The 17,917-nt window shown below is 44.4% G+C and overlaps 1 protein-coding gene across 5 annotated transcripts in view; it reads left to right on the forward strand.

Annotated features, from left to right (window-relative positions):
• Nucleotides 1–8,035: 8,035 nt before the first annotated feature.
• CDK5RAP2 (CDK5 regulatory subunit associated protein 2) overlaps nucleotides 8,036–17,917 on the forward strand; it is a 209,783-nt gene continuing 199,901 nt past the window's right edge. For all 5 annotated transcript variants that reach the window (XR_008374822.1, XM_053564215.1, XM_053564233.1 and 2 more), the window contains exon 1: nucleotides 8,036–8,260. Coding sequence is in view for 4 of the 5 variants with exons in the window: in XM_053564215.1 (XP_053420190.1) it covers nucleotides 8,202–8,260 (59 nt within the window). In the remaining variant the exon portion in view is untranslated. The remainder of the gene's footprint in view (nucleotides 8,261–17,917) is intronic.

The raw sequence follows: 17,917 nt of genomic DNA on the forward strand, positions 1-17,917 counted from the left end.
TTGTGGGTGGAAGAAGTATTCTAGAATATAAGAACCGCTTGCACATACAGTTCCTTTGCGTGAGTTAGAAAAAGGCATTCTTAGTTGCCTGGACTCACAGCTTGTCAAGCAAAGCATGAACTGAATTTAAACCTCACTCACCCTACGGCTGACTGTACTCCTGCGGGACACCACCTGTGCGAAGTAACTGGTGGTGTGTCAGGGTGGAGGGCATGTGCACAGGCAGAGGGGTGTTACCTGCACTCAACCCCTTGAGGAAGGAGGTACTGCAGCCACCCCAGGTTTGTTTGCCCTTTCCTGGGCCCTGACTTACTTTCTTAACATGAATTGACTACACTTAAGGGAGAGGCAAGTCTACCATCCCTTCCTGTAAGTCACAAGACATTGAGTGCTTCTTTTAATCTGCAAAATGTCTAGACAATTGATTAATTTAATTATCCTTCTTTGCCTGGGGCTATTGCTGCTTTGCATATTCAAATATGCAGCTAAAGAGGGTGCTTGAAAGCTCTTTCTGGCATCTTAGGATAACTTTTCCAGCAGCCTTTGGCTCTCTTGTAGCCAGCCCCAGCCAGTGGTTCTCAACCTTCCTAATGCCACGGCCCTTTAATACAGTTCCCGTGGGTCGCGACCCACAGGATGAGAACCACTGGTTTAGATGGATGGGGAACTCTGGCCATGGTACTGAGGAGTATCAATTTTGGTAGGAACATCTGGGCTTGGGCGATATCAAATGCCTTCAGCAAGTTTCAAAAAAGCTCAGGAGACTCAGCTTTTGGGAATCAGGAAATTAGGTTCACGTTCCTTTTTCTGTCACTAGCTTGCTGTGTGACTTTGGGAAAATCAGTTTATGTCTCTGAGCTTCAAATTTTTAATATATAAAAGAGTAATAACGAGCTTGTCTCAGAGTTGTGGTGAAGAAACGTCCAGGGATGAAGAACATGAGATGAGCTTTGTAGACAGTTGTATCAAGTAGGGATTTTGTTTGTGCTGGTTTGACAGGGGCTGACGGACCCTTCTCTGGCGGTCGCTGTGACCTATTAAAGAAGGCAGAGTCACCTTCTCTTGAAGCTAGGTGGTGATGATTTTCATAGTTTTTGTTCAGTGTCATAAGCAGAGTAAGCTTTGGTTCATAGGTTCAAAGTCCCCTTCCTGTACTGTCTAATCTGCAGGGCTTAAAAAGTGAGAAACTGGTGCATGTGTGGTATGTACAGATTTCTGTCTTGCTTCTGCAGGGTACAGACCTCGTACCTAAAACACCTGTCCTCAGTCCCTGGATCAGACAGACTCAAGACCTTCTCTGTATGTCCCCAGAATTTTACTGTTATTTTCTTATATCGACAAAGTGTTTAACATGTTTTGTTTTGTTTTACATTTATTTATGTACATTTTAACCAGCTTCTTGAGGGCAGGGATTCCAATAATTCAGTGACAGAATGAAGTCTGGGTTCATATTCACGTCCACCACCACTTAGCTGCTCGTGTGGTGTCAGGCAGGGTGTCACTTTCTCTTTAACCTCCCAAGTTCAGCAGTAGCTGGAAGAAGAGGGTTGTCTGTGAATTGAAAGAACAAAAGACAGATTAACCAGAGAAAAGGCATACAATTTTTATTAATAGTTAATGTGCATAGGAGTGCACAGAAAAGAGGTGAAATTCAAAGAAGAGGTTAGACTTGAGGGTTTTTATGACTTTTTAACTAAGGAGAGGTGGTTTGTGCTTGAAGGAATCATAAATCATAGGGAAGTCCGGGTGAATTTGTTGGGGAGACTAATGGGAGACAGGGAGGGTGGACCGCTGCTGCACACAGGGAAATTGATGCTTTAAGGCGGAAAAGAAAAAGGCGGAGAAATCTTCCCCATCTGTTGATTTTCAATTGCCTTCACCTCAAAATAATCCTTATGCCAAAGCGGCATATTTTGGGATGGCATATTCTGATCTCCCCTCAATGGACAGGCAACTCCTCCTCTCTGAATTTCAGTCATCTGTAAAACTGGAGCATAATCAGTTTTTATTTAATGAAGTTATTGTGAGGATTGAATGTAAAGTCTTTTTTTTTTTAGAGACAGAGTCTCACTTTATGGCCCTCGGTAGAGTGCCGTGGCCTCACACAGCTCACAGCAACCTCCAACTCCTGGGCTTAAGCGATTCTCTTGCCTCAGCCTCCCGAGTAGCTGGGACCACAGGCGCCCGCCACAACGCACGGCTATTTTTTGGTTGCAGTTTGGCCGGGGCCGGGTTTGAACCCGCCACCCTCGGTATATGGGGCCGGCGTCCTACCGACTGAGCCACAGGCGCCGCCCTTTTTTTTTTTTTTTTTGAGACAGAGCCTCAAGCTGTTGCCCTGGGTAGAGTGCCATGGCATCATAGCTTATAGCAACCTCCAACTCCTGGGCTTAAATGATTCTCTTCCCTCAGCCTCCCAAGTAGCTGGTATCACAGGCGCCCACCACAACTCCTAGCTCATTCTAGGAATGTTGTAGTCTGAGGCACTCAGTCTATAAGTACAAAAATAGGCTCAGAAAGTCGAATTGGCAGGTCTAAGGTCATAGCATGTTTGTTTCTGTGTTACATTCTCTAGTTCAATAATCTACATTTGATTCCTTTTATATGGGATATTTCGCATTCTTCTTCTGATCTTGAGAAAAAAGTCACACATTAGAGTTCTTTGGACAAACTGGTATTGAGTACATACAGTACACAGGGTTACATGTGTACTTGGGTTACATGTTGGGCCTGGAAGGCATCACTGGCTTAATAAACTTTCATGCTAAAGAAAAGATAGTGGTTACTGATTGGGAATTAGTCTCTAGCAAAGACAGCTGATGCTGAAGATTGGTTGGGAAGAGTTTTGTTTTTTTTTTTAGATAGAGTCTCAATGTCACCCTCTGTAGCGTGCTCTGATGTCACAGCTCACAGCAACCTCAAACTCTTGGGATTAAGTGATTCTCCTGTATCAGCTTCCCAAGTAACTGAGACTACAGGTGCCTGCCACGCCTGGCTATTTTTGTTGCAATTGTCATTGTTGTTTAGCTGGCCCCGGGCTGGTTTCGAACCCATCAGCCTTGGTGTATGTGGCTAGTGTCGTAACCACCATGCTAAGGGTGCCAAGCCAGGAGGAGTTTTTTTTGAGATAGAGTCTCACTCTGTTGCCCTGGGGTTGAGTGCCATGACATCGTCATAACTCATAGCAACCTCAAACTCTTGGATTTAAGCAATCCTCATGCCTCAGTTTCCCAAGTAGCTGGGTCTATAGGTACCCTCCACAATCCCCAGCTAATTTTTTCTATTTTAGTAGACACAGGGTGTCACTCTTGCTCAGGCTGGTCTCGAATTCCTGAGCTGAAGCGATCCTCCTACCTTAGCCTCCCAGAGTGCTAGGATCACTGTGCCTGGCGGGGAGGAGTTCCTTAGAGCAAGGGCAGACTGGTGTGCCATGTGTCAGAAATAGTGCTGATGGTGGGACCAGACAGACCTGCGTTTGAACCTTGGCACAGCCAAGGGAAGTTTGGCTAAATCTAGGACAATTTGTGTAACAAAATAAATGATAGTAATGGATTATAACACATAAAATAAAACAAATATTCGTGAGTCCATATTGTTGTATATGAGCAATCGAATAAACAAACAAATGGGGGAAAAGAGAAAGCTCTTCCTTACAGTAGAATCCCAATTAATAAATATAGAAGCAATGAAAATAGAAAATTGCCGATTGGAAAATACCACTGTAATAATTATCAATAGATGCTACAATTAGTGAGTGATGATACATAGCCTCTAATATCTCCCTACATGATTCTCATTCATTACAAAAGGAAATATAATTTTCCTATATAGAAACTTGGCAAATACCATCTCAGCCAAGAAATCAGTTTCCATCACCCATTGGTAAGACACATTAACATTGTGAGTCCCTGATACGCACCCTAAGAAGGGCACAGCGTCCCTTTTGTGGTATTCTTGTCAAAATGCATAACATGGATTTAATCATGAAGAAACCCCACACAAACCCAAATTGAGAAACATTGTATCAAATAACAGGAAGAATCTAAAGTAAGTGTCAATGTCAGGAATAACTGTCAGAGACTGGAGGGGAGTACAGAGATGTAACAAGAAAATGCTCTGTGGAATATTGGATTGGATCCCAGACTAGTTAAAGGGAATTAATAAGGAAATAGATTCAGTTTAAATAAGGTTTGTCATAAATGGTATTGTATCAGCGGAATTTCTTATTTTTGACAATTGTGCAATGGTTATGTAAGATGTTAATATTTTAGGAACCTGAGTGAAGTTTCCTAAAACAGGAGGAATTCTTTGCAATCATTTTGTAACTTTTTTCTAAGTCTGAAATTATTTCTACAAGAAAAGCTAAGAAAGAAGGAAAGAAAAAATGTTGGCCTCTGGCAAATCTCTTTCCCTCTCTGAACACTTCGTTTCATCTTCTGTGAGCAGCACACTTATCGCACTTCACAGTGTCGTGAGGGTGACGTGGAACAGTGCAAAGTAGCGATGTGTATGTATCGATCCTATAAAATGTTATTACTGCTGTTAGTCCTGGCAATTCAAGTGTCTTGAGCTGCTAAAACATCAGGAGGGCTCCTCCCAAATGAAAAACGTCTGGCTGCAAGCTATTTCCTCCCAGCCATTTGATATGACCTTGTCCCAGGAAATAATAATGCCTGCTTTGTGGTTATGTGGCTGTTGTCAAGGAGATGGGTCCAGATAGCTCAAACAGCTGGTGCCAGTGACGTCACCCCTAGGCTTGGCAGAAAGAAAGGCCGTGGTGAGACAGAGACAGGGCAAAGGCCTTTGTCCCTGACCATGAAATCACCATCAGAGAAGGAAAAACAACTTTCCAAATAGCCTTTCATTTGTGCAATTGATTCTATTTTCTGTTTTGAGGTTCACTAAAAGGTTTAGTGCATAACCCGGGAACGGTTATGAATAAAGCAGTGGATTAGTCACAATGAGAACTCACAGGTTCTTTCTTCTTGAGAGTGTCCAAAATGTTTAATTAGCTAATGCAAACGTGTGATCTCAGCATTGTCCACCCCATTATACACATGGGAAAATAAAGATGCAGCAAGGGAAAGGGGCCCCAGGTTACAGGATGAATGGGAGGAGTTTCCAAAGTCAGAATCCGGGTGTCCACACTTCCAGTCTTGTAATCACACTGCCCACACGGAGATTCATCTCTTCACTATCTGGAAGCAGTTGCTGAAGAAGCAAAGTCTGGTGAGCATCACTTAAACCCTGTCATCTGGATGGTGCCCTCACCTCTCAATCCTAAATTCTAAAGTGGAGGAAAGCAAACAAACGCCCTGCCTGAAATGACGAGGGCACGGGGTTCAGAGGGACCTGGGCTCATATTCCAGTTCTGGCAGTGACCAGCAGGGCAATGTGGAGGCAGTAGTTTTAACTTTTGTAGCCTCAGTATTCTTCACTGTAAGCAAAACAGGTAGCTCCTCCTCTACAAGGCTGTTGTGAGGGCTGAAGTGGTGCATTTGAGATGTGTGCACAAGTGACACATCGGACATGCTCTAAATGAGTAGGGCCGCTTCCTTATTTCCTTTCTTAAGAGCTGTCGTTGGCCAGATGGAAAGGTAGTCCCTTCCTTTGGCAAATGATAATTTGCAACTCCAGAGCTGTAAAGTCCTGAAAGCTCCTCACAGATCCAATCTTCTCACTTTTTTTTTTTTTTTTTGGTAGAGACAGAGTTTCACTTTATCGCCCTCGGTAGAGTGCCGTGGCCTCACACAGCTCACAGCAACCTCCAACTCCTGGGCTTAGGCGATTCTCCTGCCTCAGCCTCCCGAGTAGCTGGGACTACAGGCGCCCGCCACAGCGCCCGGCTATTTTTTTTTTTTTTTTTGTTGCAGTTTGGCCGGGGCTGGGTTTGAATCTGCCACCCTTGGCATACGGGGCCGGCGCCCTGCTCACTGAGCCACAGGCGCCACCCCCCAATCCTCTCACTTAACAGATGTATACACTGAGGCCCAGAGAGCAGAAGTGGGGTGTCAAAGCCTGTGGCTCAGTGGGTTGGGTGCTGGCCCCATATACTAAGGGTGGCGGGTTCGAGCCCGGCCCCTGCCAAACTGCAACAAAAAAAACAGCAGGGCGTTGTGGCAGGCACCTGTAGTCCCAGCTACACGGGAGGCTGAGGCAAGAGAATCACCTAAGCCCAGGAGTTGGAGGTTGCTGTGAGCTGTGTGACGTGGCACTCTACTGAGGACTATAAAGTGAGACTCTGTCTCTACGAAAAAAAAAAAAAAGATCCCGAAGTCATTGGTAGAGCCAGCATGGAAATCTTGCTACCCCAGCTTCCCTGCTTTGGGACATGCTCATCTTACAGGGTGAATGTAGCACGGGCAAGGAGTATTGGTTCCAGGGCTTTAAGGACAGCCAAGCCCTCTGTCTCTTTTAGCCTGTTATCCTATTGCTGATTCTAAGGGTGCTTGAAGATCTGGGAAGGGAAGAGGGACAGGTACAGAATCATGGGCTTTGTAAGCCTCACTAAAGCTGAGAGATAAGAGAGAGAAAAAATATGAATATGGGATATATAGAACTACTATTGATTGGGCTCCTCATATATATTACATTATCCTCCCCAAACCTTGCAGGATAGATATTAGCCCCATTTTCTAGGTTGATTGATGGATTGAATCATTCATTCATTTAACATATACAGTATTTTCAAATACCCGCTGGGTGGTAGGCACACAAGGATATAGCAGTGAACAGTTCAGAACAGAGTATCTGCCTTCATGGAGCTTCCAGTCTACTGCAAATGAAAAATATTAAAAATGTATAGATATATACAATTGTGAAGTGTGGTTAAGTGCTACAAAGGGATAATATGAATTGCTAAGAATACAAGAAGTGATTTGATTTAGGTTAGAGAATTAGAGACACTTCTTTTCTTTTTTTGCAGTTTTTGGCCCGGGCTGGGTTTGAACCCACCACTTCCAGCATATGGGGCCAGTGCCCTGCTCCATTGAGCCACAGGCGCTGCCCTAGAGAGGCTTCTTTTGTAAAGTAATTGATTAATTACTTAATTGAAGAAGGAAGAAACTGAGGCTGAGAGGGGACTTGTTCATGATTGCTGGGAAGGTGACCGTCTACCCACCTTTTCCTATTATTTTTATTCAGAGCTCTCCCCACAGCCTGCAGAGGAGGGAGCAACGCTGAGAGGGGAGGGAAGGCTGGTTTCACTGCTTGAGCTCTGTGTTTGGTGATGGCTGTGTGCTTTAAGAAAGGCAGCCAGGGTTTGGAGAGAGGCCTCATCTGGTCGGCAGATGCCGTGGATCTGGCTGCACGTGACAGACTTGCTGTTAAACCTGAATTACTTTGGGACCCTCTTTGGGTCTCAGTCTACAGATGGAAGCTCTCAGGGCAGTAAGGCTGAGATCCGAGTGGGAGTGTAGCGACCTCTTGCCTCCTAGGGATGAGTTACTTACTTCAAAGTAAGTCTGCAAATTACTGCTTGCCTTGAGATTTCGCATGTAGGATTTTTCTTTTTCTTTCTTTCTTCTTCTTCTAATTTTTTTTTTGTTGTTGTTGCAGTTTTTGGCCGGGATCGGTATATGGGGCCCGCCACCTACTCCTTGAGCCACAGGCGCCGCCCACGCATGTAAGATTTTTCTAAAGCACCCACTTATGTATCAACTTAAAGCAGTGGATGCTTTTTGGATGCACACACCCCAACATAAGATTTTGAGGCCATTATTCTAAAAAGCCACACACTGGGTTGGGAACTATGAAGATCCTTAAGAGAATGTATTCCTATACCCATTTCCCACTTAAATTAACGGACTACGGCCCGCTTTCGCCCTTAACAAAGATGGCGTCCACCCCAGCCTCGGCTTGAATGCCCTCAGAAAACATGGCAGCCGGCCTCTCTTTTCTGAGTTTTCCTGGCCCAAGCCCAAAAGCAGTGCCCTTAGTTAAGATGGCGCCTGCCTCCGCTTTTCTGCCAGGCTTCTAGTGCAGGAGAGCCGGCTTCATCGCGCGCGCCTCGTTGACCCCGCCTCGTTTCCGTAGGAAGAAGCGCCGGGAAAGATGGCGGCAGCTGCGGTTTGAATTCCAGCGGCGCCGCTTGAGTCTGAACAAGAGCTGAGTTGGAGGGGGCGGGGACTTCACGCTGCTGTGTGGGGCCCCCGTGGCGCCATCGCTCCACAGAGACCGCAGCTACCACTCCCTCAGGGTCTATGATGGACTCGGTGTTGGAAGAAGACGTCACCCTGCCCAGGACTCTCAGTGGCTGCAGGTGCGGCCCCGGGTATTGGGGATTCACGGTAACCGGGCCCGAGTTCTCGCTGGTGGGGATTCGCTCTAACGCGGCCTTGGGGCTTGCTCTTGAGGGTTACTGGGTCACACAGGGGCACGGTATTTGATGGGTTCTTTCGAGGAGGGCGTCTGGGGACCCACCAGTTGATAGTGTGGGGAGCTGGGAGTCCTGATCTGCGCCGCACTCACATCTAGCATTTCGAGACATACTTGAAAAGGGTGTTAAGGACAGGTGAGGGGTTTTCTGAAAAAGTGGGAGTGCACTCGGAGTATTCCATTAGTGGGGGTTACTTGGAGGCTACCTTGAGGGCACTTGATGGTTCATTCTGGTTTGGAGGGTTTGCTTTCATCATACAGAGTGTAGTTAGTGCGTTTAGACTTTGCTTTTTGAGTCTCATGGTGGCCTCCCAGGAAGGAGGGAATGAAATGCCGTGATTGAGAAATTTGGCTGGAGTTGGAGAGAAATGAATTCAAATCCAGCCCTGTCAGGTGACTGTGTGACCTTGATAAAGTGACTTAACCTACTTTCCCATCTGTGAAACGGGCTAGTGGTAATATCCACCTGACAGAGTTGGAATGAGGATTAAAAGAGGTGATGCTTGCCCAGCAATTAGCTTTTACAAGTGTAGGGCTTGGCACTTACTCAGTGCTTAAAAAAGGATCCTGTGTTGTCATTATTATTATTACCGTCATCCATAGTGATACAAATTAGGGAATAATGGCCAAGAATGGCCTGTCATTGGAACTGCCCCAAGAGGGTCTCTCCTCTAGACTGCTCCATGACTCGACCCCTGTGGTTGTCCTGGGCCCCTGACTAGAAAGTGGGTGGAAGGAAGAAGAGGAGAACGCTAAATGAGAACCTGCAAGTGTTTATCCAGCTCTGCTAGGGACAGGCCTTTTAATCAACATACCCTAATTGAAAGGGTGGCTATAGTGTTTATTGTGCCAAGTGGGATGCTTTTAAGAGTGAAATAGGTACAATTAATATTTTTGCTAGGGTGGCAGGCATAAACAGGTCCTATCTTGGATAAAGTTGAACAAATGGTTATTCTGTTTACTGAGAACCTACTATGTATCAGGCACAGACCAAGACCTTTTCAGTTCCTGCCTAATTGGATCCTGTGATAGTTCATCAAGCTCCTTTCTGTCCATCTTACTTCTGCTGTCTCAATATGTTGGGGTATGCTCTCTTACTTGCCTTGTCCTGGCTCCCCTCATAACTCTAATGGTTCTTTTTTTTTTTTGAGACAGAGTCTCAAGCTGTTGCCCTGGGTAGAGTTCTGTGGCAGCACAGCTCACAGCAACCTCCAACTCCAGGGCTCAAGTGATTCTCCTGCCTCCAACTCCCAAGTAGCTGGGATTACAGGCGCCTGCCACAATGGCCGGTTATTTTTTGGTTGCAGCCGTCATTGTTGTTTGGCTTGTCCCGTCTGGATTTGAACCTGCCAGCTCAGGTGTATGTGGCTGGCGCCTTAGCCGCTTAAGCTACAGGCGCAAGCCTCTGATGGTTCTTTATACTACATTTGGAAACTCAAAATGTAAATCTGATCTTTACAGTCTGCTGCCTTATACTTTTAATGCTTCTTTTTTTTTTTTTTTTTTTTTTTTTCTTTTCTTTTTTTTTCTTTTTTTTTTCTTTTAATGCTTCTTATTGCCATTCAGATAAAATCCATTTTTATTCTCAGCTTTTCTCATTTCAGTGCTTCTTGGCAAAATATTTGGGCTTTGGAGACCCAGACATACCTGGGTCTCTATCACAGTTTTCCCACTTAACAACTCTGTGACCTTGGGTAAGCCATGCATCCTCTGTGAGCCTCAGTTTTTTTTTTTTTTTTTTTTTTATTTTCATCAATCATACAGTTTTCTATTTTTTCTTTTTTTTTTTTTTTTTTTGTAGAGACAGAGTCTCACTTTATGGCCCTTGGTAGAGTGCCGTGGCCTCACACAGCTCACAGCAACCTCCAACTTCTGGGCTTAAGCGATTCTCTTGCCTCAGCCTCCCGAGTAGCTGGGACTACAGGCGCTCGCCACAACGCCCGGCTATTTTTTGGCTGCAGTTTGGCCGGGGCCGGGTTTGAACCCGCCACCCTTGGTATATGGGGCCGGCGCCTTACTGACTGAGCCACAGGCGCCGCCCCTGAGCCTCAGTTTTTATCATCTGCAAAATGGTTTGGATTAAAATGAGTCTAAAAGGGTTTAGCCTCCTGTCTGACCTAGAATACCTATTCAACATATCAGGAAATATTCTCTACTCCTTCTTCTTCCTGCCTTTGCAGGCATTAGGTACTGCATACATTCCTGGTAGCTAATCCCTTACTCACCCGCTTTAGACCCTCCCTGCCTTATCATACCCAGGATGAAGTTCTTTTATATGGCTTCCGGGTCCTTCATAATCTGGTCCTGGCTACCTGTCTAGTGACTTCTTACTCTCCCACCCGTCTCTCCTCAAGCCCTTCACTCCATGCCAGGTTGACAGACTCTGTAATGAATGCTTTTGCCTTGCTGTCTCACACTGCTGGGCCTCTGCACTTTTCTGTTCCTGCTGCCTAATTGCCTTTGTCCCCTTCGTGTTATTAATGCCTATTATTTTTCAGGTCTCACTGACATTCCCCATCTCCTGGGCCCTCTACTTCCCTAGTTACCACCACCCTTCACTGACCCTATCTCAGGCCTTGTTGACCTTACTGTCCAATAGGAATACAATATAAGCCATATGTAATTTAAAAATTTCCAAGGCTGCGTGTGGTGGCTCACACCTGTAATTCTAGCACTCTAGGAGGCTGAGGTGTGTGGATTGTCTGAACTCAGGAGTTCGAGACCAACCCAAGGAAGAGTGAGACCCCCGTCTCTAAGAAAACAATAGCTGGGCGCTGTGGTGGGCGCCTGTAGTCCCAGTTACCAGGGAGGCTGAGGCAAGAGAATTGCTTTGAGCCCAAGAGTTTGAGGTTGCTGTGAGCTATGACTATGCCACAGCACTCTACTGAGGGCGACAAAGTGAGACTCTGTGTCCAAAAAAAAAAAAATTTTTTTCTAATTGCCACATTAAAAAAATTAAAACGAAAAATAGAATTGGCTTGGTGCCCATAGCACAGTGGTTATAGTGCTGGTGGGTTCAAACCTGGCCCAGGCAGCTAAACAACTGCAACAACAACAACAACAAAAAGAGGTGGGTGTTGTGGCGGGCGCCTATAGTCCCAGCTACTTGGGAGGCTGAGGCAAGAGAATCTCTTAAGTCCAAGAGTTTGAGGTTGCTGTGAGCTGTGACGCCACAGCACTCTACTGAGGATGACATAGTGAGACTCTGTCTCAAAAAAAAAAAATTAACAATACATTTTATTTAACTTAATATCTTCATATATTATTATCATTCTAATTTATAATCAGTAAAAAAAATTATTGAGTATTTTACATTGTTTTTTTTAATCTTACTAAGTCTTTGAAATCAGTATTAATTTTATACTTACAGCATTTCTCGATTTGCACTAACCACATTTCTAGTGCTTACTAAGTGCATGTGGCTGATGTCTCCTGTGGTGGGCAGTGCAGGTGCTGACTATTAACTATCTGTCACAGACTGTGACCCATTTTCGAACAGGGACTGTACTTTCTACATCTTTTGTAACCCCAGTTCCTAACCTGGTATCTGGCACATAATAGGGGCTCAGTGACTATTTGTTAAATCACTGAATAAGCAGTGCTCTTTCGAGGTGATGATATCATCTCCTTTTCACAGGAGACTCTGAAGCTCATAGAGGTGAAGCAAATGGACTGGGATCACACAAACAGCGACTGAATCAGGATTTAAATCCTGGCTTATTGATTCCAAAGCCTGGCTCTTAGTAGCCTATCGCACCTTCTGATGGTTCTTGAACCAATTCTGACTAAGAGGAAATTTGACAGAGCGCCTGGCAATTGAACTGGCCCTTAAAGAATGGAAGAAATACCCTGAGAGAGACAGAGTCTCCATTAGGTGATCACAATGGAAGAGCAAATTCCCGAAAATAAAATCATACCTATCTTTTTTTTTTTTTTTTTTGAGACAGAGCCTCAAGCTGTCACTCTGGGTAGAGTGCTGTGGCATCACAGCACACAGCAACCTCCAGCTCCTGGGCTCAAGTGATTGTCCTGCCTCTGCCTCCCAAGTAGCTGGGACTACAGGTGTCCACCACAATGCCCAGCTATTTTTTTTTTTCTTTTCTTCTTTTTGGTTGCAGCCGTCATTGTTGTTTGATGGGCCGGGCTGGATTCGAACGTGCCAGGCCAGGTGTATGTGGCTTGCGCCTTAGCCGCTTGAGCCATAGGCGCCGAGCCAATCATACCTTTTTTTTTGTTTGTTTAGTACTTGTTGAGAACTCATCTGTTTGGTAATTTCCAAGCCTCAGTTTTAAAGACCAGCCTGGAGTCTGGTTTGGCCTTAGACTTGTTAAGTCATTGTGTCATTCCCCCCAAACCTGACAACCAGTGGGTGCCCCACACAGCTCCAACCCTGAGGGATTTAGACTCAGATTCTGATCCCAGGGACTTTGCCCAAATGAAGGCCCTTTATTAAGTCCTGCCTGGTGGGATGCAAAAACCTGGGCTTTGTAGTCAAGGTAAGTGGATATGAATCCTGGTTCAGCCAATTACTAGATGTGTTGCTCCGAGTGATTCATTTAACACTTCAAGCTTCAGTTTCCTCTACTGGTGGCTGAGCAGATGAAGTGAGATTGTGCACATTAATTAAGTGCTGCCTGGCACCTACTTGGGAGTGCACTAAATGTTAGCTATTTAGTTACACTGTTACCTGGATGCTTTCTGTCTTGGACAGAATCCCCTGTGACTGCATCCCTGGATCTGCCCCTTTGCTTTTGTGCCTAGGAGTCTTGCTTCTCCCAAACTGTGAGCTTGCTGAGGCCCGCCCAGGCTTGTTCATCCATAGCTTCCTCCGTCACATGGGTATTAAGTGTTTGCTGTCTGGTTAGGAGCGGACCAAAAAGAAACATTTTCCTATAAACACAGTTTGTATTCTCTTGGGAAGAGAGTGCCTTCATGGACTTTTTGTAGAAGGAGGTCAAGAAAGAGGATGGTGGAATGAAATTTCTGATGAAGGTTTAGTGGTGGTAGGAGGGCTGATGGATGGAGTCCCCTTGGGCTGTGAGGTTTGGGGAGAACACTCCCCATCACCAGTGTAAGCTCAGGGTAGGGAGCATGGCTGGTTCATTCTGCATTGTATCTTTAGCATCTGGAACATGTTTGACATATAGTTGAAGCTTGACAAGTGTTTGTTGAATGAATCAATTTTGTTCAGTCTCTGTTTGAAAAAATAAATACAATCCAAATACAGTCTCCATATTTAGTATTCACATGCGGCTTAGTAATTGCTGTGAAAAAGTGTACAAGGTGTCAGCTAGTATAATCTTTCTGGAACACGATTTGATATTACCTATGTTAATATTAAAAATGTGCCTCTGTGTATGGTTTTTAACAGCTTTATTGAGGTATAATTTACATGGCATAAAGTTCACCCATTTAAAGTAGTGATTTTTAGTATATTTTCAGAATTGTATAACCATCACCATAATCTAATTTTAGAACATTTTCAGTATCCAAAAAAGAAACTGTGGGTGCTCCTGAGCAGTCTCTGACCCCACCTCAGCCCTAGGTAGCCACCATCTACTGTCCCTACAGATTTGCCTACCCTGGACATTTCACATGAATGGGATCTTGTAGTACGTAGACTTTTATCAGGTTCATCCATGTTGTAACATGTTTTAGTACTTCAGAACATAAAATTTACCATCTTAACAATTTTTTTTTGGCTGGGGCTGGGTTTGAACCCGCCACCTCCGGTATATGGGGCCGGCGCCCTACTCCTTTGAGCCACAGGTGCCGCCCCTTCTTAACTATTTTTAAGTGTATTGTTCAGTTGTCTGAACCACTCATCTCCATAACTTTTTTTTTTTTTTCCAATTTGAAAGCAGTCACTGTTTATTAACTGACCAGATTACAAAAACAATCAGGGCAGATACCTTAGTTCATTCTTCTAATAAGCCTATTGATTTGGTCTTCCCTGTTACCAGCATCTCTACCTTCTACAAAGTAGGTTGTTTTTTTCTTCATTCCCCTGTGGAGATGATAACTTAAAGGGCCACAAGAAGTTATTTGCTTCTTTGAAGCGTTTTCCAACAGTATAGATCTCATGAATCAGATCCTCCATGCAGATGATGCCATATTTACCAAGAGATCGCGCAGTCAAACTGTTATCGGTCAACGCTATTAGTTTCTTACTGATTTTGCCATAACCACGCTTGTAGATTAGCTCATTTACTGACTTCAGATTTGGGTACCCCCATGCAATATACGATTCTATAATCATGTTCTACAATCAAGGTTCAGCATGTTAATGGAAGCCTTGTTGAGCTTAACAAAAGTTCCATTGAAGATCTGGTGAAGGCAAAGAAGCTGCAACACCTTTTGGACCTTTGGATTCACGCCATTGGTACATACCTCTGATCCTGATGACAAATGCCAATTTTGGTTCTGCAGGTACATAGAAGTTGCCAGCTTTTCTTGCCTTCCTCGCCATCCGAATCTCAATTCTGTACATTTGCCTATATTCTTTATGATGATGCTTAGCTTTTTCATAGATAAGCTTCCTCCTTGGCCTTTCGAAGCATCTTTTGGGCACACTTCTTTCTCAGACGCTTGATCTTCAGCTCTGTGAAATTCTTTCGCTTTTTCTTAAGGGTTTCTGGCACAGCAGGAACCTTCTTTTTCTTCTCTTCCACACCCTCCATGGTTCCAGCCGGAAAAAGAGCTCCATAACTGTTCTCATCTTATAAAACTGAAAATCTGTACCTATTAAACAGTAATTGTGTATTCTTCCTCTCAACCCTGGGTAACTGTCTCTCTGATTTTGACTACTCTAAGTACCTCATATAGATGGAGTTATATGTGTAGTAGTCCTCTTCTTGTGACTGGCTTATTTCACTTAGCATAATGTCTTCAAGGTTCATCTGTGTTGTAGCATGTGTTAGAATTTCCTTCCTTTTAAAGGCTGAATAATGTTTCATTGTATGTGTATATCACAGTTTGCACTGCACACTTGGGCTGCTTCCATATTTTAGTGATTGTGAATAATGGTGCTGTGAATATGGGTATACAATATCTTTTCAAAACCATGCTTTCAGTTTGGGCATATTCCTGGAAGTAGTGGAATTGCTGGATCATATGGTAATGGTAATTTTATTTCTCTCTCTCTCTCTCTTTTTTTTTTTTTTTGAGACAGAGTCTCACTACGTCACCCTGGGTAGAATGCCGTGGCGTCACAGCTCACAGCAACCTCAAACTCTTGGGCTTAAGAGATTCTCTTGCCTCAGCCTCCCAAGTAGCTGGGACAACAGGCGCCCGCCACAATGCCCGGGTATTTTTTTAGTTGTAGTTGTCATTGTTGTCTGGCAGGCCCGGGCTGGATTCGAACCTACCAGCTTCGGTGTATATGGCTGGCACCCTAGCCGCTGAGCTACAGGCACCGAGCCTCTTTCTTTTTTTTTGAGCCAGAGTCTTGCTCTGTTGCCCTAATTAGAGTGCAGTGGCATCTTCATAGCTCACTGCAACTTCAAACTCTTGGGCTCAAGTGATCTTCCTGCCTCAGCCTCCTGAGTACCTGGGACTATAGGTGTACACCACCATGCTCAGCTAATTTTCTATTGTTTTTTTTTTTTTTTTCAGATTGAGTCTCACTCTGTTGCCCTGGCTAGAGTACTGTGGCATCCTCATAGCTCACAGCAACTTCAATCTCTTGGGCTTAAGCCCCTCTTGCCTTAGCCTTCCAAGTAGCCAGGACTACAGGTGCCGGCCACAATGCCTGGCTAGATTTTCTATTTTTAGTAAAGATGGGGTCTTGCTTTTGCTCTGGCTGATCTTGAAGTCCTGACCTTAAGTGATCATCCCACCTTGGCCTCTCAGAGTGCTTAGGATTACAAGCATGAGCCACCATGCTGAGCCCTAATTTTCTTTTTTTTTTTAGGAACTACCACACTGTTCTCAGCTTTACATTTCATCCAATGGTGCACAGCGGTTCCAATTTCTCTGTGTTCTCACCAACACTATTATTACATTTTGATAGTATTCATTCCTGTTTATGGCCAGATATTCCATTATACGTATTTACCAAGTTATAGATGTTATTCATTCATATTGATGCACATTTGGGTCATTTCTACTTTTGTCTGTTACGAATGATGCTGCTATGAATGTTTGTTCATGTGTGGGTTTTTGTGTGGACTTGTCTTCCTTTTGCTTGGCCATATAACTAGGAGTGGAATCGCCCAGCTCTTTTCCAAGGGGGCTGTACCATTTACATTACCACTGGTAGTCCATGGGGTACTAATTTCTCCATATGCTCAACAGTCCTTTTTATCGTCTGTCATTTTGATGATAGCCATCGTTGGGGCGTATGACACAGTATCTTATTGTGGTATTGATTATATTTCCCTAATGGTTACTGATGTGTTGAGCATATTTTCATGTGTTTGGTAGCCATTTGTGTATTTTCTTTGGAGTAAGGTCTGTTCAAATCCTTTACCCATTTAAAACATGAATATCTTGGGCGGCGCCTGTGGCTCAGTCGGTAGGGCGCCGGCCCCATGTACCGAGAGTGGCGGGTTCAAACCCGGCCCGGCCAAACTGCAACCAAAAAATAGCTGGGCGTTGTGGCGGGCTCCTGTAGTCCCAGCTGCTCGGGAGGCTGAGGCAAGAGAATCGCTTAAGCCCAGGAGTTGGAGGTTGCTGTGAGCTGTGTGAGGCCACGGCACTCTACAGAGGGCCATAAAGTGAGACTCTGTCTCTACAAAAAAAAGAAAATAAAAAAAAAACCATGAATATCTTGTTGTTGTATTTGTTTGTTTTTTGAGACAGTCTCACTCTGTTGCCCTGAGGTCGAGTGCCATGGCATCAACCTAGCTCACATCAGCCTCAGACTCCTGGGTTCAAGCCATCCTCCTGCCTCAGCCCCCCTCTGTAGCTGGGACTATAGGCAGCTGATACAATGCCCTGCTAACTTTTCTATTTTTAGTAAAGATTGGGTCTTGCTCTTGCTCAGTCTGGGTTTTGAACTTCTGAGCTCAAGGAATCCTCCTGCTTTGGCTTCCCAGAGTACTAAGATTACAAGTGGGCGCCACTGTGCCCATCTGTCCAAAACGTTAAAAATGTTTTGACCCTGCCATTTCACTTCTCATTATCTGTTCTAGAGAAATCCTCATACATGTGCACAATGAGACTTGTATAAGGATATTCATACAAAATTGTAAAAGAAAAACTTGGAAACAAATTGAATTACTATCAGTAGGGGATTGGGTGAATACATATCCTTTCAAAAGTGTCTTTCAGATTGTTTGTGGCCCATTGGTAGCGTATGAAATTCAATTTAGTAAGTTGCAACCAGGATTTAGAAAACTACAGCAGAGTAGAAAACATTTCAGGGATTAACCGTAATATATTCCGTGGATCACGGTCAGTAAAGTTTGGAGAACACTGCTGTAGAATGCTTTGTAGGATTTAAAAACATTGAGACAGATCTGTTTGTACTGTCGTGAAAGCTTTGTTAGGACATAGTACAGATGTTGTGGGATAATGCATGTAGTTTGATTGTATTTGT

Source organism: Nycticebus coucang, chromosome 2, assembly GCF_027406575.1.
Source record: "Nycticebus coucang isolate mNycCou1 chromosome 2, mNycCou1.pri, whole genome shotgun sequence".
NCBI lineage: Eukaryota > Metazoa > Chordata > Mammalia > Primates > Lorisidae > Nycticebus > Nycticebus coucang.